At 43.1% G+C, this 27712-nt stretch overlaps 4 protein-coding genes across 6 annotated transcripts in view; 2 read left to right on the forward strand and 2 right to left on the reverse strand.

Annotated features, from left to right (window-relative positions):
* Positions 1-2932: 2932 nt before the first annotated feature.
* On the reverse strand, positions 2933-12952 carry LOC120817696 (sodium- and chloride-dependent betaine transporter-like). The gene is made up of 16 exons (XM_040174155.2): positions 12358-12952; positions 11825-12028; positions 11329-11463; positions 10997-11137; positions 10735-10852; positions 9996-10043; positions 9090-9219; positions 8856-8990; positions 7188-7291; positions 6968-7092; positions 6539-6651; positions 6334-6471; positions 5908-6010; positions 4520-4620; positions 3776-3922; positions 2933-3667 (listed from the first exon to the last, which is right to left on the reverse strand). Exons 2-16 carry the CDS (start codon positions 12015-12017, stop codon positions 3500-3502), a joined length of 1899 nt encoding a protein of 632 aa, XP_040030089.2. The 5' UTR covers positions 12018-12028; positions 12358-12952; the 3' UTR covers positions 2933-3499.
* LOC120817699 (protein mono-ADP-ribosyltransferase PARP11) lies at positions 12931-16703 on the forward strand. 2 transcript variants are annotated; one of them, XM_040174158.2, is made up of 8 exons: positions 12931-13152; positions 13384-13508; positions 14089-14209; positions 14352-14427; positions 14522-14594; positions 14673-14800; positions 14997-15148; positions 15259-16703. In XM_040174158.2, the coding sequence occupies exons 2-8, from the start codon at positions 13392-13394 to the stop codon at positions 15573-15575; spliced, it is 984 nt and encodes a 327-aa protein (XP_040030092.1). In that variant the 5' UTR covers positions 12931-13152; positions 13384-13391; the 3' UTR covers positions 15576-16703. The 2 variants fall into 2 exon arrangements, with proteins under 2 accessions (XP_040030092.1, XP_040030093.1); XM_040174159.2 differs by having other exon boundaries at positions 12990-13237.
* Positions 16704-16909: 206 nt separating this feature from the next.
* LOC120817698 (protein mono-ADP-ribosyltransferase PARP11-like) lies at positions 16910-19558 on the forward strand. Of its 2 annotated transcripts, none has more exons than XM_078100322.1 (7): positions 16910-17167; positions 17286-17310; positions 17482-17548; positions 17640-17703; positions 18290-18423; positions 18510-18649; positions 18738-19196. In XM_078100322.1, exons 1-7 carry the CDS (start codon positions 16976-16978, stop codon positions 19034-19036), a joined length of 921 nt encoding a protein of 306 aa, XP_077956448.1. In that variant the 5' UTR covers positions 16910-16975; the 3' UTR covers positions 19037-19196. The 2 variants fall into 2 exon arrangements, with proteins under 2 accessions (XP_077956448.1, XP_040030091.1); XM_040174157.2 differs by having other exon boundaries at positions 16919-17167; positions 17286-17400; positions 18738-19558.
* Positions 19559-21279: 1721 nt separating this feature from the next.
* LOC120817695 (protein O-mannosyl-transferase TMTC2) overlaps positions 21280-27712 on the reverse strand; it is a 38688-nt gene continuing 32255 nt past the window's right edge. Inside the window, exons 10-12 of the mRNA XM_040174154.2 lie at positions 27134-27248; positions 25560-25623; positions 21280-22920 (exon numbers count right to left, since the gene is read on the reverse strand). Coding sequence (XP_040030088.2) covers positions 22711-22920; positions 25560-25623; positions 27134-27248 — 389 coding nt within the window. The 3' untranslated portion in view covers positions 21280-22710. The remainder of the gene's footprint in view (positions 22921-25559; positions 25624-27133; positions 27249-27712) is intronic.

Genomic DNA, 27712 nt, shown 5'->3' on the forward strand with positions numbered 1-27712 from the left:
ATGCGGTTTCACTTTAATGCTCGTTAACACGTGTTCATCAGGCCACCGTGAACCTTGTAGTTAATCTATAAACCACTGCACTGGTTCCGGGGAGCGGATACAGTCACACCGCATACATTGTCTTGTTAATCACTCTCGTGAAAGCAAAAATGTCTTCATTAATAATAATGAAATGAGATATCAGGCATGAGCCACTCTTCCTTGTAGGTAACCTCCTCACATTAATATCTTCTCCAGATATACTCGCAGCAGGCCATTACAAAGACTAATGAATAGTACAACAATGCCATTAGCAGCCCTGTAGCCCGTTGCCGTGCTGGTGATTGGGGAAAGTAGATAATGGCTTTCAAATATAATAGATTTAATCACGTCCAAAGCTTAATTACACCCATAGCGAGGGCTTCTATCATCCGCCTGATCCCTGCTAAGGTTTTCAATGCAGCCTAAAGATGTGTACAGTTTAAGCAGCACTTGAGAAGACGACCAGGCAGGGTGAAGGGACCTAAATAGTGAGGAACTAATGAGGGAATAGTTGTTGTGGTGTGTTGGCTAAAGACCACCATTAAATCCATTGTGGTATCTCATTTGACACTTTGTGATGAAAATGTAATATGGAGACGTCTGAGATGGATCTCGTGTGCCCATAGAGGTAAACGTTAGCGCCACAGTCATTTGTATGCATGAGCTCGGGTGCTGTCACTCCGTAACGAGCGCCTGCAGCAACCAAACATCAAGAGTACCGGCTCATATGCAATATTGAAAATAAATGGTGTGCGCTGAAAACTGTTTTTTTGTGAATTGTCAATATTCCTTTGGACGAATGTTGAGAATAATAATGTTGCGACAGATTTATTGCATTCAACAAAGAAAATATGTATCTGTGGAGAATACGAGAGAGCTGGTAGTTGGTGCTGATTCTACCAAATGTTAATGGAAGTGCATCAAATATGTATATATACCTTGACATGCTTGCTGGCCTGAATATTTGATGCATTCCGTCCATTACATTATTTGGAGAGCTGCACTGCGTTAGGACACATAAATTGATTAAGATTAAAAAAAAAAGATTAAGTTGTTTTGTTGAATGCGAGTGTCACCATCCGTGCGACGAGAGGTTTATGCAACAGGGCAACATTTTTTATTGTAATATATAAAACCATTAGAACTTCAAATTTAAGTCCGTGCAAAAATATGATCAACTTTGGATTATTTTTGAATTAATGTTATTCATGTTAACAAGGTAAAGAAGCCGAGAAGCAACTGCTGTCTCTGAGGCGTCGTAGCGAGCTGCTGTGTTCCGCGGAAGTTATTATAAAGCAAAGAACACCCAGAAGCGACTTGCATGATTAGATAAGAGGCTTACACCACCAACAGTATCACGTACGGCTTTACGTAGAACAACACATACTGCATACATTCCCACAGCTTAAGGACCAATGCAGGGCAAGGAATACCGCAAAGAGAGCATCGTTGTGGTAATGAGAGAGAGGAAGAGTAAAAAGATGAATGATGACGATGAGGATGATGGGGGAGGCACAGGCTGATAGATCACTGCAATGATGAGTACAAAGGGAACATGGAGTTGAGAGGCCAAATGAAAGGATAGTGAGATAAAAATGCGACGGCTGGGTAGATAGGAGGGCTATGAGATGAAAGGCCCATCCCTGGAAATGAAATTCTATATATATAAATATATACATATAAAAGGAAAAAAATAGAAAGACTGAACAAGATGAAGGAAGTGACAGGGCATTGAAATGTCTGAAATGACTATTGGTCCCTGGAGATCTATCAATCCCCTCATTCTCCATTTCATGCTGCTGTCCTTCCATCTCCCTTCACATCATCCTATGTTACTCCAAGTTTTACAATCCGTTACTGTGACGCATTCAGCGTTGCCTTCATCCTTTTTAGTTTTGATCAAGCATTTGAGTTGAAGCTTTAAGATGAGAAGGAATTGAGACTGGAATGAATACACAAAGCAATAACGTCATATTTCTATCATGTTTTCCATACTTTGTATAACACTTAAAAATATTATCTTTCTACAATTGAACACTGTGAACATTGGATGGAATATTTTCCAACGCAAAAATGTTAAGAAAATACAAAAACTGCATCTATTATTTTACCCTTCAAATAAAACAAATGAATGGTCTAATTTTATTGCTGTTTCCATTGATCTAATAACGTCCCCCCCGTCCAACATTTACTCACCATTCTGTATTTGAATGACAGCTGTATTCAGTTGTATTGCAGCTGGTTTAACGACTAGTTATATAAAGATCGATGAGTAGTTTCTGTGAATGTAAATACCACTTGTGGACCTATTTGTATCCACCCTCGGGCAACCTGCAGCTTCTAAATTAAGCGCAGGGCCATCAATTGACAAAACCAGTTGCCAGGCTTTTCCCTTCCACTGCTTTCTGTCACGTGAGGAACTTCCTGGTTATTGATTTGTATCTTTGTGAGAAAAAATTATACCAATGTCAAAAGACGCACATCACCCAATGATTGGTTCATCAAAAAAAGACACATTTTTTTGGGACCGACGGTCGTTCGGTGTCGTCCGGTTCAGTTTGATCCCAGTCAGCGGGCGAAACGAGGTGGGAGGCCAGCATCCGGAATTGTCTTTTAATTGAATGCCGGTTCAGATCACACAGATGACTGAACCTGCTGCTGGGATGGAGCAAGTTTACACGGCCTGTAGAATCACACATACACAAGTTATTGCACTTTTAGCATGACAGAAATAAGGTAGAGAGAAACACACACCTGGATAATATCTTACTTTATGTTCTACTTTTGAAAGAAAACATGATATTTGTTAACTGACCTGAAAAGCAGATCGTCCTGAACTTTCATTGAATGTTTATCCTCCCTGGTCAGAAATCAATATGGATGGAAATAAAAGAGACACACAACAGCAGGATAATAAGCATGGGAATATGTTTAATGAGATTAATGAGGTCCGTTGCTATTGTGACTTATATCATGGCTTTATAGATGTATCCATCTAAACAAAAGTCAACCTAGCAGTGTACAAACCCGTAATGGACATGACAGCACCACTGCAGTAAATCATCAAATCCAGCGTAGCTTAATTGTGTTTTGATTAGATCAACATTGTAGGATGTCACAGTTTTAACAGTATTAGACATGCGATGACAAAATGCTTCTAAAATTTGCAACTGCGAGTAAAACATGGAACTGATTCAAATTCTCCAGATGCATGTTTTTAAGGCGAAAACCATATTTTTTCCACATCATAGTCGGCTAGAAGGTCTGCTGGAGTATTACTGTTTCTGTGAACAAAGACATTTATAAGCCACTTAGAGTATAGGCTAAATGGTGTTTATAAAAATGTACATTTTGTGGGACTTTTGCATTATTATTTTTAAAAAAACATGAAAAAAATATAACTGTCCCTGAATATGAAATGTGTAAACACTTGTAGTTTTGTCCAACGATGACCGTTATGCACCATAACAGGCCGTCATCAAACCCCGACGGGTTCCACCATCATCACACCGCCTTTGTTTTCCGCCGCGTGCCGGCTGGGCTTGGCCTGCCCCTTGAAGATGACGCGTCCACACAGTGTGAGAATTGGCTTGTCTGGTCGAGCCTGCCGCAGGTCACTCGATGGTGTACTCATGTTTAGAGGATTCTGATTTTTAGGAGGGAAAAGCAATTAAGACATAATGTTTGTGATTGTGACACAGTTATTAAAAAACATATATGCATATATTTAAAAAAAAAAATTTAATTCACTCACCCGATACAGGGAGACCAAAACGAATAGTGGGATGCACATCAGTGGAGCGAGGATGAGGAGCGAGGCAAAACTTGTGCCCCAGGCACCGATTTCATAGTCATACACGGTGAGACGGTATGAATTTGTAACTTCATATATTAATGTGACCTAGGGGACGAGCATTTAAAAAGCTTAGACAAGTGCCGTGGTGTCCTTTGTTGTGCTTGAGAAACAATAAACAACCAAGACCAAGATAGAGCGGAGTGACAGCTTACAGCAGGCTTATAAAATCATCTTGAAATTTAATCAAATAGTTTAGAAAATATATGGTTGAAACATTTTCGAATCGGGTAAATAGGGAGATGCAATTACTGAACAATTCTGTAATTTGTAAAAGTGTAGCTTCTGCTAATATTTCAAGCATTATTTCATAAGAAAACACTGAGGGTGAAAAGTTGCTCTAAGTAAGACTCACAAGATTCTGTATGAATTACTTTTCTGACCTTGTACCAATCATGCAGTACATTGTGGTTTAAAAACAGAAACGTTAACACTCCTTTTGGAATAATCTGCAGTCTCAATTTACATTTCACGTGTGTGAACTCAAGCGAAGTGATGTGTCAAAATGAAAAATATGAAGCACTTAGCAAATATACTAAAGGTCATGAGAGAGGAGCAACCAGATGAAACAAGGACAAGAGGCAGCAAAGGATCTGCGATCGGGAGAATTAAAGGAATCGAGGTAGAGAGACGTGAGTATCTCACCCCACAAATGAGCGGCGTGATGAACAACCAGCAGTACTTCAGCACGGGGAACGGTCGGTACCCAATCATGTCCTGAATGTTGTCATAGAAACGGTCCGCACCTGCAAAGTCATGGACCAGAGGAGTCGGTCAATCAAAGGGCATAAACAGCTTTTACTTTTACAGGAAACTAAAAACACAACGAGATGTTGAAGCCAAAGCATTGTGGTATTTTTTTGTGAGCTATAAAATTGTTCATTTGTTTCCCAAAATAACCAGAGGAAAAAAGATGGAGGCTGATGAGATTAGTCGGGTTCCTGATCTTGCTGATGGAGCAACATTCACGGAATAAAAAAATAGCATTAAAGAGAATTGGACACAACTTTAAAAAATGATCTGTAAACTAATTGCATCTACGCGTGGGAGGAAGGTGAGAGGCTTGTTTACGTTTGAGTGAGGTTGTTTCTGCACGTTTTACACAGACCCACTCAGAAGAGGCAGAGCGGCCCAACGGTTGGCTAAATAACTCAAAGTGGGGATGAGGAAGCAGCTGCAGCAACGGATCGATAGCTCACTCTTCATTAGTAGAAGATGTGCTGCTGACCCTCACTCCGAAGAGCGAGTGGTTTTTGCAAAGAAAATGCACATTTCAGCACCAGAGAAATGAATCACTGTGCATACACACAAAGATGGGCGGGATGTTTCAAATCAGAGGATACTGAACTCCCCACGCACATTTTGTAATTTAGCCAGTAATACTGCGGATAATGATGGTGTGGGAAGATGTGAGAGCTCAGAAGATTTATCCAGACTGATGGCGGAGGAAGACAGGGACGTTGAAAAGGAGGATTTTTATGGTGTAGGCCATGGACATATCCGAACACATTTGGGGTAAAGAGAAAAGCATGGAAACATTGAAAGGTTGTAGTAAAACATGCCGCGCTTCGGTTAGTTTAGCGTGTTGCTTTTGGTTTCAGCCCAGCAGGTGGAGCACTCATCCTTCCAACCTCACGGACACGCTTCTTCTTGAGGTTGTACATTACACAAATAGAGTCAGTAGGATTCATTGTCTCTGCACCAGAAAGTGCACAGCCTTTAAGAATACAGTGTTTATAAAGTGGATACCTGAATTATTAGACCTACAGAAAAAAAATGTACTTGCCGCATATGCAAATGTAATGTTATAGAAAGTCATTCAGAATATAAGCACAGGAGCGTGTTAAACATTTTTTGTGTTGTGTTAATAGAGCTCTTTCAAAGTAATATATGAAAATAAAACTTTGCATAATGATTCCTTACAGATGTTGTACAGCTGCAGGAAGTTGATTAGACTGATGAAACAAGTGCCAAGCAGCAGTTCCCTGTTGGATATATGTTGCGTAGCCATTACACAACATGGCTCGACTCACCATACACCCATCCGATGACAATGGTCTCAAAACAGGCTATAAAGAGCAGAGTGATTCCACTAGGACCATAGAAGTCAATGAGCTGGAAGACGACAATCCCTCCCTGAAACAAGAGCCGAAAAAAAGAAACATTAAAACGGAAAAGCTCACGTTTATGCTTTGTTTGATTTGGCTTGTAAGAGTTTACCGCCGCAGCAGCAGTTGTTTGAGGCTATGCAGAAGCTCAAAGCTAAATGACAGCATGCTGATCTTCTCATCTTTAACAGGTATATGTTCATCCATGTTCGCTTTCTTACTTAAAACCTCAGCATGCTGAGAGTCGCCAAATAGGGGTATTAAACAACTACTAAATCGTACCTTATTATCGTGCACAATCACGCTAAATTCAAATGATCTCATTGTCCCAATGCCCCTCTGGCTGGTTACCTCAGTGATGAGCGGCAGCCCCAATAGAAAACAAACAACGGCTATGACCAGGGTCAGCAGCTCCCTGCGGCCCGGCCTCCTCAGGCGATGTGGGAACAAGTCTGTGAGGGCCGTGGCCATGCTCTCCACGCACACAAACTGTGGGGAGAGGAAGCCATCAGCTCAGAAGGGATCACCACATGACACACTGCAGCGAATACAATACCTGACTGTCCAGGCCCAGGAAGAGGATCATGAGGAAGAAGAGCACAGACCAGAAGGAGGAGCCGGGCAGCAGGGACAGAGCCCTTGGATATGTCAAAAAGATCAGACCGGGACCTGTAGGAGGCACATGAATGCATCTTTTACCACGTTACAGTTCTGAACCCACCAGACAACACTAAAGGAAACATTTAGGTATGAAATATTTCTGCTGTGTGTTCCTTGAGATGCCATCTAGTGGACATTGTGGACATGTAGTGGACGTTGTCGATCTACAATTATTCAGATGATCCAACAATGTAATGATTGTTTTTTCTAGTTACTCGAATATGAATATTGGATCATTTACAATGCATGAAAAAAAAAATAGCAACCGTCAAATCAAGCAGTCAAATAAAAGACGCAGATCCTGAAAAGGACGGAAAGAACTCACCTGAAGAAACAACGTTCTCCATGGACATGCCCATGTCCTGAGCCATGAATCCCAGCACCGAGAACACGACAAAACCAGCAAAGATACTGGTGGCGCTGTTCAGGCAACACAGTGCCATGCAATCCCTGCAACATGGCGAGAACAAAAGCCCGCGCTGTCACCCAGCACGAGAACGTCAAACCGTAAAAAGTGGCCGTGTGCTGCGTGCGAGGCCACTGACCGATAGCAGTTGTTGTTGTATTTGTTGTAGCTGCCCAGGGCGGTCAGCACCCCCTGACACACGGCGTAGGAGAAGAACACCTGAGTCCCCGCGTCATGCCACACCTAGAGCGGGTAAGATCAAATCAAATGTCTTTAAGGGCAATAAGAAAATAACTTGCCAGGTTAAAAGAAATAACCAGAATTGCTTTGCAGCTGTGCTTTACGCCAGTTATAACCATGTGGCATTTTCCGCGCTCGCGTCGGAATGCAGATTATATACAAAATTGTTTTTTTAAACAACCCCGAGAGTGAGTGTGCTCCATGTGTGCGTCCATTCTGGCTGGTGTGTGTGGGCGGGTTTATTGACACTATTGCGTGTCTGTCCCCCGGGGCCCTCGTTCTGTCAGCATCTGGTTAACATTAAAGGCCCCCGACAGCACCGTGAGGCTCGTCCAAGTCGAAGACACTGCTGGCGATGCCGCCGTGAAATACACGGGCCCCTTGTTCGGGACCGACTTATCGGCGAGTCAGTGAATCTGACACCAGACGAAGAGGAAACTGTTCACGTCTTCGGAGACATGAGCTCCACTCGACTGCTCTGCATCGAGATTCTCATGCACACGAGGGAAGGGAGACGGGGGTGCAAACGGAACCCAGATGTGGACCGCAGCTTGTCCATGATTTCCTCTGTGGTTGAAGCAGAAACATGCATGCGTGCTAAAGAAGGACGAATCAGAAACAGATTGTTTTTTAAAAGCATGTGGGGTTGCATAACACTGCTTTCCGACACAGAACCTCATTTGACCAGCCCGATTACATTCCCATGTTGGTGCAGATACGTTTGAGTAGACTTTTTATGAGTCAGTGAAGAAGCTTAGATGTTGAAAACACGTCGCAAGTTTGTTTTTTGGTTTTAAATAACTAAGCCATTACATTGAAGGGATTTTGATGCGTGCTTTGGATTTCTTTCTTTCCCTCATCAACGAACACCCAAACATTTTAGGATTTTTCTGTGTGAATAGATGTTCATACAAGGGCCACTCACTACCGACTGGAATATGCATGCAAACATGCATGTCCTCATGCACAAAGAGGAAGAGGAAGGCGCTGTGTGAGGGTTAACCTTCTGGTTATTACATCTGACCCCCGAAGCGCTGCTCTGAACTGTCAAGAGGAAGACGGCGATAGAGATGAAGCAGGCCGAGGGGAAGTAAGAGGCCAGATCTATTTTGTGGGAGAAAGAGTCCTTCTCTTATGCAACTGTCGCTGGCAGAGACTGAGGCTGTCATTGTGCATGAGAATGTGTCCAGACCACCGACCACTCACCGGCTGTCTTTCTTAAATTCCCTTTTTAGTGTGTCATTATGCTGACTGAATGACAGATCTGCTAAATAAATCAGAGATTAGCAGGTATTGTTTAAGCTCCTGTGTTATGATGTTAACGTGCACGCAAGGGGGGTGTTTTTCTTTAATATCGGACTGAAAAGCTTTGCCTTTCTTGTTGAGACTCGAGACTTGGGACCGGAAATCAGACTGAAGGCAAAAAGAGTGGGAAGAGAAAACAGGGCAGTGTATTCATCCTGTTAGATCACAGAGCCATCTAACAGAGAGAGAAGGTTCGAGGCATAAGCAGAGCAATGACGTTTGTAATGCTGTATTTCTAAAGCAAATATGGTTGGATTCTTACACGTGGATCATAGATCCTGCTTAAGTCAGGCGTGAGGTAATATCTAATTCCGTCCCAGGCTCCCGGGAGTGTCACTCCCCGGATGAAGAGGATTAACAGCATCAGGTAGGGGAATGTAGCAGTGAAGTACACCACCTGCAAGCAGAAAATGCATACAAAAAAAGACTCCAGATAAAAATCAATAACTCATATCATTCCGTATGAAGGAAGCAAAAAATAAAAAATAGCACCCGCCTTTCCGGTCCATTTGATTCCCTTAAAGATGCAGAAGTAACAAATAATCCAGGCAAGCAGGAGACACAAAGCCAGGTCCCAGTGGACCTTCCCCAGGGACATGTCACCTGACATCCTTAACACACGGTGCCTGTGAGAAAGGAGATCCGGCACGTAAACACATGTCTAACTGTGCATCCTCTGCAAATAACACGCGGGCTGATGGATGTGTGCATGTGTGCTTGAATACAAATAGTTCCTTTTTTCACAAGCCTTGTGCCACAGCGGGTTACCCAGCTCGCAACCAATGATGAAGCATCTCAACGAAGAAATGCAGATGCGAAACTCTGCGATGGTTTGGTTTTGATTCGCTTTGGTTTATATTATAGAAGTTGCAGGAAACAGAGCACATATTGTTCTCATCATTTGTAACTGAGTGCAGCTGAGGGATTTCTCAATACCTTACAACAAATCAGGGGATTGTCATGTGGGGAGCAGCATCCATGTCTCAAAATATCTACAAATACTTTACTAAAATAGAGCTGTGTGATCCCTCGACCTCCGCGGGGGATGCTGCTACCTATACACTACCTATGTTTGGACAGTAACCACTACAGCCTAATGAAATTAGGCTTACCTTCCCTGATTAAGTAATGGTTAATAAGTCATATTGTTCAATTTTTAATAACAATTAAACAATAATGTATCTTAGTTCTAAAACGTAGGTACGCTTTACTTTAAACAATCTACCCAAACAAACCGAGTGCAGATTGTCACCTCACATTTAATGAGTAGATTCTCTAGGTTGTTTTTTACAGTGTGGCCTCAGGCAGGCCAGGCTGAAAGTGATTGCTGAGGAATGTTTCAGATGAGCACGCGTGTGTGCGTGTGCGTGTGCATGTGCGTGTGTGTGTGTGTGTTTCTCACAGCCAGAACTCCTCTTCGGGTGACCTGGCAGACTTGTATGGTTCATCCCTGGAAATATATATATTTAAAACATAAGCAAGTAAGTTATGTGATTTGAAAGTCGATAGTAATTCAGAATAATGCATCTGCATTGTTTCAGCTTTGAAAAGTCAGATATTACTATAACAGTTTTTAATCATTATTATTCAAATGTTTTATTTACTATATGAGAGTGGTATCAAAATCTACCATCATGTCTATTATATAAATATGGCATTTTTCTCCCATTTTTTACAACCACTATTGCATTTAAATCATTTATCTTTATTCTGTGTACTGTTCACATTTATACTTTCCTTTTTATTACAGAAACAGATATAAGAACCTCCGGCTCTGAACCCATGAATGCATGGGTGTGTCAAAATGCTGCTACATTCACGGAGGCCAACACTAATCCCATCTTTGTTTCCTTGCATTTTAGGGAATGTAGTGGGAGTGAAAACCATCAATTGGCAGCTATTCAGCTTTACACTGCCGAGTTGAATATGATACTGCATTCAACAATAGTTAGCTTGGTGCTTTACTAGGACACACTTATTAGCTAGTTTTCTCTTAAAACCTTTACAGTTCGGTGAAGGAAGCATGTACATAAACTTCAGGGGACTACGGGTCGAGGAGTAAATTGGATTGTTGGCCATCCGCCTATCAGAGGTGATAGTTTACCAGTTACAGCTGCAATATAGAGATTACAGCAACTTACAGGTCAGTGGAGTTATATAGATAGTCAGATGATGAGATGTTGTAGAGGAACGACCAGTTGGAGCCAGGCTGAAACAAATGCGGGTTGCCGAAGACGCTGGAGTGGCCCCGACATTGCACTGAGGAAAGAGAGATGAGGTTGAGTTGGATGTCGCACGCTTGAAAATGTTTCTGTCAATGCTGTAACAAAGCAAACGCCGCGGATCAAATACAGACGTGTACAAACAAGCCAGCATTGATTTTTTTCCCAGAGCGTGACTTACTAGTGTTCCACCAGTTGTCACATGTAGACCAGGGCAACGGACTTTTGAAGGAGTTATACAAGTAGAAGATGGCCCAGGACAACACCACGATGTAGTAGATGTTCAGATAGCCCACAATCACTTGGGCAGCAATGCCCACTCCTGCAGGACAACTTGAGTTTTCACAAACTTTCACAATAAGTCTGGTTTGACTGATCTATTTGTGTCGGTACATATTCCCCTTAAAGTCTTCCCACTACGTGACTGGAAGCATTTCATGTAAAAATGTGCATTTCCTGCATGTCAACAGATGCGTTGTTGAGTAATTCCACTAAAAAAAGCGTCGTCTTTACCCTGGAACATGGGGCACATCTTCCTCCAGGCGGTCACCCCACCCTCACTGGTGTACTGGCCCATCGCCGTCTCCAGGAAGAAGACCGGGATGCCGCAGAAGAAGAGGAACACAAAGTAAGGGATGAAGAAGATACCTGCCAATACACATACCAATTAAAAAGAGTCACTTGTATGGGAGGTAAGGTTGGGTTTACACGAATATTGGCACGCTGCAAATAAGAATATGTTGAGATTGGTATCTAAGATAAAATATAAGATAGGAGGCCAAAATGGGATGATCTGAAATGTTTTGGGAAAAAAGGGAGGGGTAAGTGTCAGTAACATCTCCTTCTCGCTCATTATCAACATGATCTGTTTTCCATCTCTCTCAGAAAATCCATACATTAACACATGCAAACATGCAAATACACGTGTGCACACACGCACACTCACACACACGCACACACACACACACACACACACACACACACACGCACACAAACACACATCCCTTACCTCCTCCGTTTCTATAGCACAGAAAAGGGAAACGCCAAACATTCCCGAGGCCAATAATTTCCCCAGCCATGGAGAATAAGAACTCCATTTTGTTGCCCCATTTCCCCCTCGCCTGATCCCCTCTCTGAGGAGGGGCCCCTTCATCCGGTGCAGAGATCCCTGCAGGAGTCGCCATGGGCGTTTCTTCAGTCATGTTCCGTCTGTCTGTTGTATCCACACACAGATAATAAACACGGGTGAAATGCAAACTGCGTCTGCTATATCCTTTTCTGGCTGTTACGGTCCAGAGGTCATTAAAGTGTCATTATCATTAACATCCCAAAAGCTGAGACAGCAGTCTATTAATACCCTTCTCCCCTGAACGCCAGATTAAACAAAACCATCCAACTCCCGATGCCAATAACTGCAAACAACTTCCAAGACATAATGGTATTAACTTGATAAACTTGTGCTGTAAAAAATAACTACAGTAAGAACATATTGAGGCAAATATTTCAAGCTTTTAAAGAGAGTTTTGAATGCACGCAACTCACCCGTGGGGGCTGGCAGCGGACTCCGTGAATAAAATCCAGAGACTAAGCAAAAGTTTCCACAAAATCGGAGTAGTAAAAGGAGGGCGTGTCCTGATGGACGCCACACAAACACACGCGCACACTAGCAGCACACGCAGTCCTCGGGGACGCTCCCTCACCACGAGAAAACATACGGATTCATGCATAATGCAATATATTTATAGTTAGTTTAATTATTAGTTGAGTATTATCGCACTATATATAATATGGTGCTATCGGACATTTGCATTATTAAAGTATTATAGGAAGTATAACATGTAACACATGAATAAAATACTCAAGTGAAACATGCAACAGTGGATCGACAACCAACTTTTAACTCTTTCCCGCCCGTCTTTTTCTCACTGTGAGGTGTCTGAGTTGCAAACATCTCTCTTTCTATGATAATGCGCTGCATACCAGGCGCCTACTTGTACACGCGCAATATTTAACAATAATATATACTACATGTATTCTTAATTCTAAAAAAGAATCGCGAACGTATCTGTGCAGATGTTGTACCTGACAGGACAAAATCAGGAAACCATTGTTCCTCCCAAAAGGGGGGAGGAGTCACATCCGGTGACGCACTGACGTTATCTGCGTGACCAACCAGGAAGTAAAGGTAAACAACGCCAAAAAGGAACACAGGAAAATGTTACGTCGTGTCAGTCACCCGTTCTCATTTGGAATCCGCGATGTTTTGTGAATCATAACGCATGAAGGTCTTCCATCCCGATAAGAACAGGCACCCGGCTGGAGACGGGCTGGAAACCGGTAAGACCCCCACCACCCCCCCTCCTCCCCGTTGAACTGAGAGGACTCGGGCGCGGCAGCCGCTAAATGATGCTAGCTTGATAAGGTAGTTTCCTGTGTTATTTGGAATTTGTGTATTACAACAAGCAATGGCGACCGTGGCTCAAAACATGCACTTTTAGTTCGCTGTGTGTCACCATCGTAGTTTTTTGCCTGAGCGCGTTCGCGTCTTTTCACTTGTTCCCTTTTCAGAGTGAGCCATGTTAGCCATCAGATCGTCCGAGGAGGAGTCCACGGAGATGGAGGAGATGGACACCTCGGATCCCAAGTGGTGCTGGTTCTACTTGGCCGAGTGTGGGGTTTGGCACATGTTTGAGGTAGTTCACGGGGCATCACAACGCAGTCCGTCTACTGTGACCAATGACGGCTTTGATCCCTCACTGTGTGTGCTCAGTGCATTGTCTCACACTGGCTTTTCTCTGCTTTAGTCAATAAGATTCCCACGGGAGATCACTGGAAACCATTACTGCAAATCTCATTTCATTGTTAATCTCCATTCAGCCGTTACCTTTGCGTATTAAAGAAAGCGGCGCTGCTATGTTTACCTAATTTATTTTCCCATAGTCAATTCATTATTTGGTATTTTTCATGTCAAAATGACAACCATTGTTCGAAATTGAATTTATTAATTTAATTGCCTTTACAAGTGAAACATTCATTGATGTTGGACTGTTGATCTTATTAAACATTACACATGTTTTTTCTTAATTGGCAGATACATTCTGAAGCTGTTTGTCAATTCTTTCCATCAAATTAATGGGACATCTTCAAATTCTATCAATGTCTGAGTATGAGTCGAAAGGCTCTTTATGTAAATGGCTGCCAATAAACTCAATTACAAATCACTGTTTCAGCTCTCCGTTACAGTAATTTGAGTTCCTCAAATCCCCCTGTCAGATTGATCCCAGTGCAGCCTGCTCTGTGACCAGTGCTCAGATTGAGCAGTGCTACGGCAGAAACCAACGAGGTGTCATGGAGTTCTACACAGCCAAGTACACCTACAGACTGGACTTCTCCGGTACAGTGATATCAAACCCTCATGAGAGGAAAGAAGTGAAGATTTCTTAGCTAAACATTAGGAGTCAGGATCAATCTTGCTCCAGAAATTGTGCACGAATGTGAGTTCCTTCGGCTCTAATGTTCGTTGCGTTCCTCCCCAGTGATGCGACAGATAAATGTAACGACAGGGAAGCAGCGACCGATCAAACGCTCCCTCCATTCCGCAACTGGCTTCAGGTAAGATTTGGTGCTTAAACGCCCCCCCCCCCTCAAAAAAAAACATTTGTCTGGCCACTGAACCCTTTTCTCTCTGCTAAACTTATTCTGTCAGGTTTATATGTGATAATCTTGCCTTGCCTGTGCCATGCCATTGGGAGAGAATAAATACTGATGAGCCCTATCAGGTGAGTAAAAAAATACCAGTCCTACGATTGTTTCTATTACTTTGACTGCTTTACCATTCTGTGATTGTGTCTTTGAAGCTTGTCCAGCTCGGGCGAGACACGTATGAGTTTAAAGAAGTGGCCAGACTGTACGATAGGACAATGGATCATCCCATCAAATCCATCCAGAGGATTCAGAACCTTGACTTATGGGAATTCTTCTGCAGGTACACACTTCTCCCAAAAGTGCTTGTTTGTTAGCAGAGGATTCGTGAGGGTATTTTTATTTTAGTACTTTTTTCCAGCCCCTACCAGAGACAAATCTTTTCGCCGGTTAAAGTAAAATCACAGGGGTTTTTTCATGCCGCACCCTAAAATGATGATCAGCACTCTGTGTTGTCTTTTATTGGTTCTCCCCCCAAGGAAGAAAACACAGTTGCGAAAAGTCAAGCGCACATTAGACATTGAGGAGCGAATGCTGTTTCACGGCACGGGACACAGCAACATACAAGCTATATGCACGTTTAACTTTGACTGGCGGCTGACAGGAAGCCACGGGGACGTCTATGGCAAAGGTACATCCTGTCTGTGTAGTGATTCAACATCCCGACACAATTTTCCCGCACTGCTTTATTTATTTCTGCCTTATTTCTCACCTTTTTATTCAATGTTCCCTCCCCAACAGGAAGCTACTTTGCCCGGGACGCCAAATATTCCAGTAAATTCTGTCACACCACGGGCAAGCACAACACCATCCTGCAGAGGCACGGACTCGCCCCGCCAATATTTGCAAGTGAGCCGCCCTACAAGACCATGTTCCTGGCCAGAGTGCTGGTCGGCGAATACACAGTCGGCCTCCCGATGTACTGCAGGCCGCCGTCCAAGGACGCCTGCTTCACCAACTTTTATGACAGTTGCGTGGACGATATGACCAATCCAAAGATTTACGTCATTTTTGACAGCAATCAGATTTACCCCGAGTATCTGGTTGAGTTCTACTGAAGCCAATCAAGAAAACGTTACTTTATTTATATATATATATATATATATATATATATATATAAATAAAAGGGGCTGGATCTCAATGATGGGGTGACATTTGAAGAAAAAAAGGCAGCATACGGGACATTTGCCTTTTCTTTCAGTCACATCCAGTGAGTAACTGGAGCATGGGTTGTCTCAAGTGCCTTTGGGGAAATTGGAAAAACAAAAGACAATAAAGACTCTGTGTGCAGTGTGCGCACTGTGCAGTACATTCTAAGACGGGCCGACAGGAGGAAATTGCTGACCCAAGAGCAGTCTTTATGGCAATATTGTATTAAATGCATACATCTGTGCTTGCTTGTTCAATGTCGGCGCACAGTTGTTTAAAAATAAATTGGGAACTTGCAGCCTGTAGGTTATAGGTGATGCCTCGCCATTGGCCACACCCCCTCCTCCACGTCCACAGTGCCACGCATGAGCTTATTAACAAGTCATGTAGACATAATTCCAAATGACGAAACCAAAAACCTTCCCCGTTCCTGCTCATTCATCACAGCGACCCGTCAGTTAGTGACACCGACGTCCGCGTGCACTTAGTACAGCGTATTATGGAGGCACGGATTTTTAGTTTGTTTTTATTCGAGAAAAAAAAAAAAAAACGCTTCTACCTCTGCATAGTTTGAACCATGCATCAGTGCACTTTTCCCCCTTTCCATGAAAGGTTTTTGTATTTGTGTCACAGTGACATAAAGTTGCGATGTCTCATTCACGTGTGGTCCTTTTAGCAATATGTTTCTGTGTAACTTTTTTGAACCACTGACTTCTATCTTGAAAAGGCCGGAGACGGAGGTTGGATTTTGTATGCGTTTGCAACCGAGTTCATTCCAAAGCAAAACCAGATCTGCGTCACGTTGGACTTCAACCATCCGAGTGTGATGTCACCACCTGCTAACATGTTTCTTTGAGGCAATACGCAGGTTATCTTTGCACCTGGTGTAAATCCATCTTTAAAAAAAAATGAATGTAGCCAGCACTTGTATAGTACTGTAATGAAAATGAACGACACAATGTAATACTGCTTCGCTGTGTGCATTTGTTGAATTCATTGAATGACTGTATGTGTTATTAAAAAAGGAAAATATCAAACTGAATTAGTGTTTTATTGGCCACAAGGTGGCGGAACAGTGCAAGGATGGATCACAAGCTTCTCTTTGCATATTCGTGAGGGACCAACAATAGAGATGTGTGTGTGTCTGTAATTTGCACATGTTACAACTAATACACTTTTCAGCATAAGCATGCAAAAGGATTTTTTTTTTTTTATTAAACACATTTTAGAGGAGAAGGCTGATAATAAGTTATCTTGTTGAGAGCCAGCTCAGGGGTGTGGTTTCATTATTTGCATATGAGGAACACCAATGTCAACTAATAGACACCTGAGCAAGTCACACAGAGGAAGTCCGGTTTTACTGAAGGGAAACTCATTTGTTTGGGTATTCATATTTGGGTTGACAATGTGGTGCCATGATGAAGAGGAACCCATGGACACATCAGAGACCCCGTTGTTTTGGTATTACCTGGCGGACTGTGGGAGGTGGCACAGATTTGAGGTACGTGTTTTGTTAATCCTTTAATGAAAATCTATCTACAGTATCTGTTACCTTACACACATCTATGTGGTGCTGAATATGTGACTGAACCTGTGTTGACCTTCTGTCCATGCTGCAGGACGACCCCGACAGCCCCCTTAAAAGTGAGGATATTGAAAAATCTTTTGCGAGAAACTCGAAGGGGGTGTTGAGCATATCTTCATCCAAATGTCACATCAAGATAGATTTCTCAGGTAGCCTTCGTCCACACTCGTATCGTTTCCTCGTTCACCTACATAGCACTTATTTGACCTGACGTATGTGTCGTCAAACAGCATCGCTACGGACTGATTCCATCGGAGGGAAAACAAGTGTCCAACGCGGGTACAACATTGAGAGAAGGTGAAATTAGGCTTAAAAGCACATTAAAGTAAAATGGAAGTTTCTTTTCCTGAGTAATGAAAGTGAAAGTACTTTCTCTATCGTTCCACAGCTGCTCCTGTTTCAGCGCTGCTCCTGTTTTGTGGGAAAAGGTTGACCCCGCTTGTCCTTACCAGGTGATAATGACACAGAGGTATTTAACAGGGGGTCCGCGACCCCCAGGGGGTCCTTGTAGGTGCTGCAGAAAAAGACAATTTCTTTTTTTTTTATTAAAAAAAAAATTAAACCATTTTTTTTGTCTTCAGAATCAGAATTGTATTTATTGTCTTTAAATACACATTATAATATATAACATATTGTAGCAAACGGATAAATTGATGGAGAAGACGGGGGTCTAAAAAAAACATTGAAGACCCCTGAATCATTAATGGAAAACTATTCAGTCAAGCGAGTATTTAGCAGTGGATGACGCAGCTCGATAGCATCCTTGAAGACTCAAGCAGTTAGAAGCGTAGAGTTGGAAGAAAAACCTGCAAATGTTTAGAAACTGAATTTATCTACGTTGTCAAAGTTAATTAACAGTCTTTGAAAATGACTCTGGATAAAAAAAGACTTTGTTTTTCTTGAATGTCTATTGGAGTCATAAATCAACTCTATAGTCAAAATGACCTTTCACAAATTCTTTCATAAAACCTTTGAAAAAGAAACAGAAACCAGTACCTAGTTTCATGATTTCAATGTGTATTTTGATGTATTTGACAGTTAATCCCTCTGAATGAGCTCAGCATCGAGTATCAGAATGTGGCCCACTATGTGAAGACTGAGGGTCTGCTGGACAGATCCACTGTATCAATCAGTAGGATACAGAATATGGATCTATGGGAAATGTACTGTCGGTAAGTACGACTGTGCGTTTGTCTTTCTCCGCTACCTTCACCATGAACCATGTTTGTGATAAAAATGTGTTTCTTTTTTGTCAAAGGAAAAATAAGCAGTTGATGAGAATCCACGGCAAAATGCAGGAGAAAAGACTCTTTCATGGGACCGAAATCAGAAATGTTCACAGCATTTGCACTCATAACTTTGATTTAGGGTTATCTAGAGTGGGAACGTATGGCAGAGGTACGTTCAATGATTGCACAACACGATGCTGTATACAATTTAAATGTAATTGTAGGTGTAACTGATTTTACTGTTGTTTTTTATTTAGGAATATATTTTGCAAAACATGCAACATACGCGGACCGCTACGCCAACAGGAGCACAGATCCATTGCCCTTTTATGACGGGGAGGAGCGAGGTTTAGAGGGTCAACGTACTAAAGTCATATTTTTGGCTCGGGTAATCATCGGAAAATCAACTGTTGGACACCCGCTTTTCCGAAAACCTGACGGTGGCAGTTCAATAAACTCTTACAACAGCTGTGTGGATGATAGCTCAAATCCAAAGATTTTTGTGATTTTTGATCCAAATCAAATCTATCCAGAGTATTTGATCCAGTACAAATGACGTGAAACAAAGATCTTGATCAGGTGCAATGTCCACCTTAAAGTAAAGATTGAATTTTGTCACATCTGTTTAGAACCATAACGCTTATCTCAACATTGAACAGCTTTCTATTTGATCTTAAAATGAAGAAGCTTCATAAATAAATGTATTTTTCAGAACCAAACAAAAATCTGCATGTGTTTATTCCTGCTTGACATTAGATATCATCAGCGTTATTATTGGGGATAAAGGGCCTGAAATGACTGTTGGTTCATGGACAACGTTGGGCATTCTCATTATAATTATCACCAAACCACAGGCAGTGACGTTGGTGCAGGTGTGGAACATTCACAACAGAAGCAAACACACCTGCACCGACATGGCCGGACCTATTCCTGCTGCCCCCCAAAAAAAGAGTTCTGTTTGTTTCTTTTGTTTGCTGGTCTGTCTTTGCCCTCTGTAAAGCGTCTTTAGGTATTTAGCAGTGCTATGTTAAATGTAAGTATTATTATTATTATAACGTTGGTGGAATAAAGAAGAGAGAAACATGTCAGCATTTCTTTTCATGCCGGACATGAAGCTTGGTGGGACACTAGATGCCTGTGTTTTGTTTAGGGGTTTATTCTCTTCCACCCAAGTCTCGAAACACAAGAAAGTGTACCGAGGGTAAATTGTCAGCAGAGTTCGCTGTTTACATTCTACAAAGAGAGGTTTGCAGTCTTGGCAAAGATCCGTTTTCACTTGTCCACATTACGCTTTGAGGTCGTGCCATCATTCCTGCATGGAGAGTCAGCAGCACAGCTGGATTTACTCCCTCAGGATTCTCATCGCTCGCTGCCAATAACGTATTCTGAGTGACAAAGGAAGCTTGTAGTTAATTGGTATTTTGGTTCAAAGTACTGTAAAGACCGTGTTCACTGATGGAAAGTATTAACCCGGCTATAATTAGACGGGACGACTTGCTTGTTTTGTTTCGCTTATGCAAAATGACACTCATTTACTTTACACTAGTTCCTGGAACAAAGACAACTTGGCCTCGGTCCCGGGGGTGTGATGAACCGCACAGGCAGGAAGCAGGAGACGTTATCAAAGGCCTTCCTAATTGCCTGTACAGAGATGAGGTGTGGCCCAAAATGGCTTCATGAAAAACAGGAATTCTCTGTTTTTTTTCTTGCTTTCATGCTCGATTGTTGGGAACTTCATGAGGTTTTCGAGCAAAACACATTTTACACTGATGTCCATGTGCTTGCGTACGTAATTGAATAAAACGGGGACATGCCGTTACTGTCCATGTGGATTCCACATGATCACGAGATGATGATGTTTTAATTGGTCCAACAGGCGAGATGGGAACATTCAGTGACGAGTGTAAGACGGCGTTTGTGTGCGTAACAGTAACGCGTTCTTGTTTCAGTGTTCTTAATATTGCATTAATAAATATGTGCTCACGGATTCATGGGAGTCAACGAAGTGAAGTCTGATACCTTCTTAGATATTTACAGCTCGGTGTGCTCACAGGCCGGCATCTGATTGGAACGTCTTTGCAGACTGCGTTGATCAGATGATATCAGCGAGGAGAGTTTGTGAGAAGACTGATTAGGATTTCCTCTCAGAGAGCTCTGCGTGCATCAGAGCGAGAGACACTCTTCTTTTCCGTCTCGAATGAATAACAACTAGCTCTATCGGCACTGGATAACCTTTTGACGTTGTTTAAAAATATCTTCATTAAATGCAAAATACTTTTAACATGCCATATGACTGAAACTGGCCCTTCCTCAGATACATGTGCCTGTAATTTACTTACTAGTATTTATTCATGCTTGGAATATAACTTTTAAAACTTGAAATATTACCGCATTTGGTGTAACAACAATGTGACTTTAGTTAATATGCATTGAGCTTAAGTATAGAACAGCGTGCTCACAGTTGTAATTAATAACCTTGAAGACGACTCCTGCCTCCCCGTCGTTGCCGTTATTAATTACACACGAGGTCCAAATGACTGCTGAGGAAAGAAGAGGTTCTATTCCACACAAAAGCTTTAGTAGTTTGTAATATTGTAAATAGGCTTTGGGGATGTAAACAACTGCCGGTTATATTCTCTGCCGTGAGAAGCAGATGGTGGTGAATGCTGATACGCGGGAACGGGATGAAGAGCCGAATAGCAGCTCGGTGACTAATCTTTGTTTACAGAAATACACATTGTTGACGGACTGAATGTACGTCGCGGAGAGGCACACGCTTCCCGCAGGACATCACACGGATGACAGCAGCAGTCGTGTTTTTATTATGAAAAAAAGCAACAACTTTTCTTTACAAAAACACAAAACATTTCCAGCTCCACATTTTGTATAATTTAACCAAACATCACCGTCATCAGGAAACGTCTAACATCACTTTAAAGAAGCTCTCTCTGCGTCACAAACAGGAACCAAGACCTGATTTCCCCGAAACAGAGAGAAGAAAAACACAATTTTTTTTTAAAAGAAGCAAACAGTTTAATGTCCTTTTCATGTTGCGTAGTGACGTCTACGTGGAGAAACCAGACAGGGGCGGCGTGCCGCCGCAGCGACGGCACAGCGTTGGCATCTTCACGCGAAACAAACACGTATTAATAAATTAAGTCTGACCACATGAAACGTTGGGACACGGGGAACGCGTCACACCTTCGGTTCTTGCTTGGCACGGGAGGCGTTGAAGACTCGGTACCGGCTTTGGCACCGCTGAGGAATCATCCCGCCGAGTGTTCTCATGTCTTCAGTCACAAACGCCGACAAACAATGTTTAGTGACCCAGGCAACAGAATGTAAATTGGCCGAATGCATTACGTTTTTAACCTGGTCTTTTAATTGGTGGAGCAGCTTATTACAAACCACTGAGTTCGAGGGGGATACCTAAAGAAGATGCCTTAGCAGTGGCCTCTTTTTTAACGTTATGCTGTGTTTATTATGCTCACCCGTCAAATTTGAAGGGCAGAGCACCCTGTAACATTTTTAGACTCGAGATGGACAGTTTAAAAGAACAACTAAGGATTAAATGAATGGAGCAGAGCCAGACAGTTAGTATTGTATTTACGTTGCAAGTTCTCCTGCGTTACCCACAATGCAAAAGGTAGGATGGACATTTGGTTGCGTTATGCTTGCAGCAGCTAATGTAGCTTCGAGCCGCTACGCTCAAGCAGAAGTCAGGTTTGGCAAACTCACTTCTTTCTAATCCACTATTTTCTTTTTACGTTTTCAATGTGAAATGATTGTACCTTTTCTAAATGCACTTCTTTCAATTGCCTCAAAACACACCCAAGTCTTTAATGCTAGCGAGATAACAATCAACAAATGTTTGAGAGCTTTTTTTTTTCTTCTGAACTTTGCGATCATTGGCCTTTTGATTTCAGTGCATCTTTTAAAGACGTTGAGCATTGCTTTATAAAATTCAATAACAAAAGGTAACATCAGTCGCTGGAGCCGCCGTACGGCGCCGCAGGTGACATATTACCGGGCGGAGCTCTTACAGGCCGAGCCTCGAAATGTCTTCCACAGGCATCCCAGGCCACATCTCTTAAGGACAAATCTCTGTTGTCCTGGAGGAGAGAGAGAGAGAGAGCTTCTGGCCTCCAGCTCTTTCTCATCCTGTCCTGCTTCCCTCTCTGCAGGACACATCACCAAGGCAACGAAGAAGCGGCGGCGGCAGCAGATCCCTCAGCTCAAAGGCCGCTTCTCCGCATCCTGAGCCCGTGCTTGGACCCTGAGTCCCTGCCTCTCCATGATGTTCCACAGCTTCCGCAGGTTGGACTGGGTAATGACGTCATCGGGTTTGAGCTGAAGCGCGCGCAGATAGTTGGCCTCCGCTTGGGGAAGCTTCCCATTGAGGTGGAGGATGGCACCGAGGTTCATCAGAGCAGCCGGGTACTAGGAGAGGGCCAAACACACGGCGGGAAAAGGGAGACTGAGTGGAGCTTACAGGATTACTGTACTTGTGTCCATGTCAGACTATTTAAAACTCGCCCTTCTCGGTCCAGCAGCTGACACGGGCGGTTACGTGAGACGTGCAAACATTTTAGGATGGTGGATCAAAGGCCGCGGGCTTTGGGGAAATGTGCTCCAGGCTTAGAAAGTCGAACATGCATGAAATGTAATTGTTGCAGCACATTAGCATGGTCAAAAAAACATGTCCAGATAGGGCCACAGTCAACAAATAGGTTGCTTTTTTATTTCTTTCATAAATGAACAGCCAACTTTTTTTTATCTGGATTCCGATTTAATAAAATCCCATCTTCTGATGCTGCATATCGAAACCATCTGGCTGTGAAGAGTTCACCAGTCGCGGAAATCTACAAAATCCAGATCCTTAGGCATCACTCTCAGCGTGCCACAACTAACAAACGCGCCCGAATCCCATCCTAAAAGTCACCGGCACCTCATCCCCCCGCAACTGGCCGCGTTCCCGGGCCGGCGTACCCGCCGCACGACATATGGTTAGCAACTTGGCAACCGCTTCCCCCGATTTCCTCTCCCCAAACACAAAAGTGTTCGTCCCACATTGATATTTCTCTCGTTTACATTCCACCTCTCAAGGGGTGTTAAGAGACGAGAGTCGGTAGTGGCAGCTTGTTTTTCTCACCTCATCTGAATCAATGCAGTTTGACAGAGCGAGAGGGGCTACGCTACTTCAGTCGGTTTGTTTTTTTCTCACCTAAGGCAACAATTGATTCTATCACGAGGTTGTATCTTAAGTTTCTCCAAACCATTTCTCTGCTTTTTGTACCAGCCGAGACGTACTAAGCTGGATAAATGAGAGGCCGTTTGCCATTTTAAACAACTGGGTGATATGCAATGCACACACACACACACACACACCGGGAGAAACCATCAGAAATGGAGACCTGCTTGTGTTCTGTGTACAGGAAGGCAGACGGAGAGTAATGCAGTGTTCCTTTTTTTTGACGTCTTAATGCACTACAATCACAGTGATTAAATTCTTCTTGACCTTAAGGGAGTATTATAAAGCTGCTGCATCTGATCTTCAGTTCTATACATGCATGCTGCTCTGTGCACTTCAGTGAACGATTATTATATTGGAAGTTATAAATTAGAGTCCAGACATCCAAATAAATACAGTGTTTTGGTCTGATATGAAGTTGAATCCTATTAACGCCAACATTTCAAAAATGAATAGTGAAGAATTGCAGGTTTAATGCTGCACATCTCAACACGCAAATGTTTAGGCAGTAAATCTGAACTCTTTAGTCAAATATTAGTACATGATGTCATCTTTTGTATTTGCAGGGATACGTTTGCATACTGTAGACTGATCACGCTTCTTAATTCCCAGCTTCCCCAGTAAACTGCCTATTCTGCTCAAAGTACGGCGTTAAATTTGAGATGTGCCGCTGTCTGGTTATATTCGGCATAAATAAATCATTCCAGTGTGCAATGGGAAAAATTGGACTCCAGAGGCCCACAACCATTCCCTTTTCCTAACATAAACAGCAAAAGCTGAAAACTTTCGTGCCCTCAGAGCTACTGAATTAAGGTGAAATTTCTGAGACACGTGCATTGAAAATGTCCCCGTGGCAATTGGAAAAGAGTGCCAATTATAAGGAATAAAATGTAAACACACAGCTTTCCAAAATAAAATGGACAACCAGGGATCTTATCTACGGATTTACTCTGCTTTTAAGGCCGAACCAGGATATAAACAGACAGGCAGATCTTATCTATGAAGCTAGAAGACCCATTTGCTGCTTCTGCAGTAGCTAGGGGGTATGTGGAAAATAATTGAAGAGTAGCTCAGCTAATTTTGGGGGAAAAAAAAAAAAAAAGTTACCACGGAGTGGTGCAGGAATGACGTAGTTGTGTATGCAAACCCTGGAATTTCGCACCGCCCTTGTTCCCTCGACTAAAATGACTTTGTAGATTGACGCCTACGCCACAGTCGCATGAGCACGAGTACCCCACACACACACACACACACACACACACACACACACACACGCGGTGGGGAGCACCCCTGTGCAGCATGTGGCAATGTACAGTAACACTAAATATACCAGTGAAGTCCGACCCTCAACGCCCTCTCTCCTGTTGCAACATAAATCACATATACGACCCCGGGTAAGCAGACGAACAAATGACTGCAGGAAGCCCGTCTGAAAACACGGAGATCCTGTGACTCCAAGTGACCCCCTTCGCCTTTGAAGTGGCCGATGTACGTGAACTGGAAATGATAGGCCTCAACTTCCTCAAACGCTGACATCGAGACGCGCGGCGTCCCTCGGGGGCTTTGTCCGGGTAAACTACACCGCGGTGAACAAGTGTTTGAATCGGAAGCCCAATGGGCGAACTCGACAGCGACCGCTGTACGCTTCTCTTTCCCAGTTTGAAGCCACCGAACAGAACACAGTTCTCCATTAGATAACTTCTGTTTGCTTATAGTATTGTGTCGGAATGATAACGTAAATTATGCGGTGAATTGAATTCACAGTGTGTGTGTGTGTGTGTGTGTGTGTGTGTTTCTCCCCACAGGGCCACTATAGCCGGGGACTTACATCTGGTCTGAGGCTGGCTGCGCGCTCATAGCGCCTCTCTGCTGCCTCATTAAGACTGGCCTGTCTGAGGAGAAGGAAGAACACAGAGAGAGGAGTAAGAATGGGGTTATGTAAATAATATTATATTGCTTCTTTAGCAATTAAAATACTCTGATCATTTTACTTTTTCACAGGAATAGACTTCTTTGATAAACTTGTTTGGAAATCTCAACGTAGAGACTAAAATCCTGCATTTCTTTACATAAATTGGGTGTTGAACACTATTTTTTTATCTAATTTTAAGAGATTAACTGTATAAATCAAATGCAGCTCCATATTTAGCAGGTACAATACAGATTAATCACATCCTTTATTGGTTTGTGAACGAATCAAGGTCCCCTTAGGAACCCTCACCCCTGTTTGCACGTGTCTAGCAAGAAGCCTGAAAGAAGTATATAGTACATTTCTCCCCTTAAAGTTATAAACTGGCTTAAATAAATATAAACAAACGGATTATTGCCAGCAACAGTATTGGCATTTTCACCTTGGACTTTAGTTTCCAGTAAAAGAAAAATGATTTCTGCGGAAATGCTGTGTCCAGTTTCTATGCCGTAGTGGGGCACTGATTTGCACTCATTATGTCCTGCTTATCATTTTTTAGAGTATAATGAACAGAGGTGAATGATCTTTGTGCCAGAAACACGGCACCAAACCAGTTGCGTGTTACAGCCGGGTTTGTAAAATGACAATGAGTGCATGAACCAGACTGTGCGGTGCCAAAGTTAATAAAATCAGGGGAACCATTCTTTCCCATCATGGTGATTCATATTTATGAGACGGTGACTCAAGTCTCAATACACTTTATTAGGGGTTCAGTGGAGTCGATGACGATGAGCATAGTGATCATTTTATAGCTCGTCTCCTCGGTCTTTGTTGTGTTTGGTCGAGTGCTGCAAAGTAAATTAGGATTTTTAAGGGGTTTATGGAGTTTAAGGGGTTTATGGAGAGTTAAACTGGGCAGAGAAGCACTACGGTTTAACCCAAAACATGTAAAAACAAAGTGCTTTATTGGAGAAATAGCGTTATACGGTTGCAGTCTTGGTTAAAAACATCCAGAATACGGCAGAATGATCCGTCATTTAGATTCACTCTGTCCCAAAGGAACAAAAAAAAAATGCCTTAACCAAGCCGTGAGACTTTTAACTTCTCACAAGCCCTCTGTGGCGTTAAAGTTCGATGGATGCTATGCTCGAGGGTAGTAATGACTTCTCCAGATATGCACAGCGAAAAAGGAACGGCGGCACAATGCTCCAATATTTCCACCAGTCGCTGGCAGCAGAGCACATTTGCAGACCCCTTTGACGTGTTTTAAGACTTATTCGCTGTCTGTGCACATGCTCGCCAAACTTTAAGGGGAAACCCTCCAACGGGGGCCTCTACAAGCCTCACGAAGGACTGAAACTCTACTGCTGCTTGTAGGCGTAACGCGCAACAGCTTTCACCGACGCAGCAGTTCCATTTTCTGTTCTCCAAGTAGAGAAAAATGCGCGTGCGTGTGTGCGTGTGGTTGGTTGCGCGTCTGCGGTTCGGCCCACCTGAGCATGTGAGCGGCACTGAAGACCACGTCGAACTCCGAGCCGTCCAGCTCTGCAGCTCTCTCCGCCATCTCCGCCGCTTCGGCCAGACGGGACTGTTCCAGCAGGAACTGGCCTGGAGAGAGAGAGGGGAGGACAGAGGAGTGACATTTGTTTTCGGGGGGGGGGGGGGTGAAGTTTTAGTAGAAGTTATGTTAAGTTCTTTCTTTTTTTTAAAGAGGCGATAAAACGGTTATTTTGGTGGCGCTCAGAAGATGATTCCAAATGACCTCGGTGAGTCCATGACTTCGCCGCTGTGGGCCACTGTGGGGTTTCCCCCTGACTGAAAGCAGCCTATTTACAACCGGGTCACATGCTGGACGGTTTGCATCTGGGACAATGGCAGGAAAGGGGAGGGGGGGGGGCGGGCGTCTTAGCCATCACCCTCTCCGTCCTCGCTTCCGCTCGCGCTTTGTGCGTGCGAGCTCATCCAGCGGAGCCGGGACAGGCAGAAAGCGGCCCGATGTGCGATAAAAGAGGGGGAACCGGCCCAAGTAAACATCACCTACAGCCAGAGAGTGTAACGGGAGGGAAACCGCT

Source organism: Gasterosteus aculeatus, chromosome 4 (genome assembly GCF_964276395.1).
Source record: "Gasterosteus aculeatus chromosome 4, fGasAcu3.hap1.1, whole genome shotgun sequence".
Taxonomy (NCBI): Eukaryota; Metazoa; Chordata; class Actinopteri; order Perciformes; family Gasterosteidae; genus Gasterosteus; species Gasterosteus aculeatus.

Coding starts and splice junctions, on each gene's coding strand:
- LOC120817696 (XM_040174155.2), bottom strand. CDS start 12,017: ATGACTGAAGAAACGCCCATGGCGACTCCTGCAGGGATCTCTGCACCG. Junction 7,292..8,855: donor GCAGGATCTATGATCCACGT/GTAAGAATCCAA, acceptor TACCCGCTCTAG/GTGTGGCATGACGCGGGGAC. Junction 4,621..5,907: donor TGTCATCGGATGGGTGTATG/GTGAGTCGAGCC, acceptor ATGACTTTGCAG/GTGCGGACCGTTTCTATGAC.
- LOC120817698 (XM_040174157.2), top strand. CDS start 16,976: ATGTCAACTAATAGACACCTGAGCAAGTCACACAGAGGAAGTCCGGTT. Junction 17,549..17,639: donor GGGTACAACATTGAGAGAAG/GTGAAATTAGGC, acceptor ATCGTTCCACAG/CTGCTCCTGTTTCAGCGCTG. Junction 17,704..18,289: donor ACCCCGCTTGTCCTTACCAG/GTGATAATGACA, acceptor TGTATTTGACAG/TTAATCCCTCTGAATGAGCT.
- LOC120817699 (XM_040174158.2), top strand. CDS start 13,392: ATGTTAGCCATCAGATCGTCCGAGGAGGAGTCCACGGAGATGGAGGAG. Junction 14,595..14,672: donor ATACTGATGAGCCCTATCAG/GTGAGTAAAAAA, acceptor GTGTCTTTGAAG/CTTGTCCAGCTCGGGCGAGA. Junction 14,801..14,996: donor TTATGGGAATTCTTCTGCAG/GTACACACTTCT, acceptor TCTCCCCCCAAG/GAAGAAAACACAGTTGCGAA.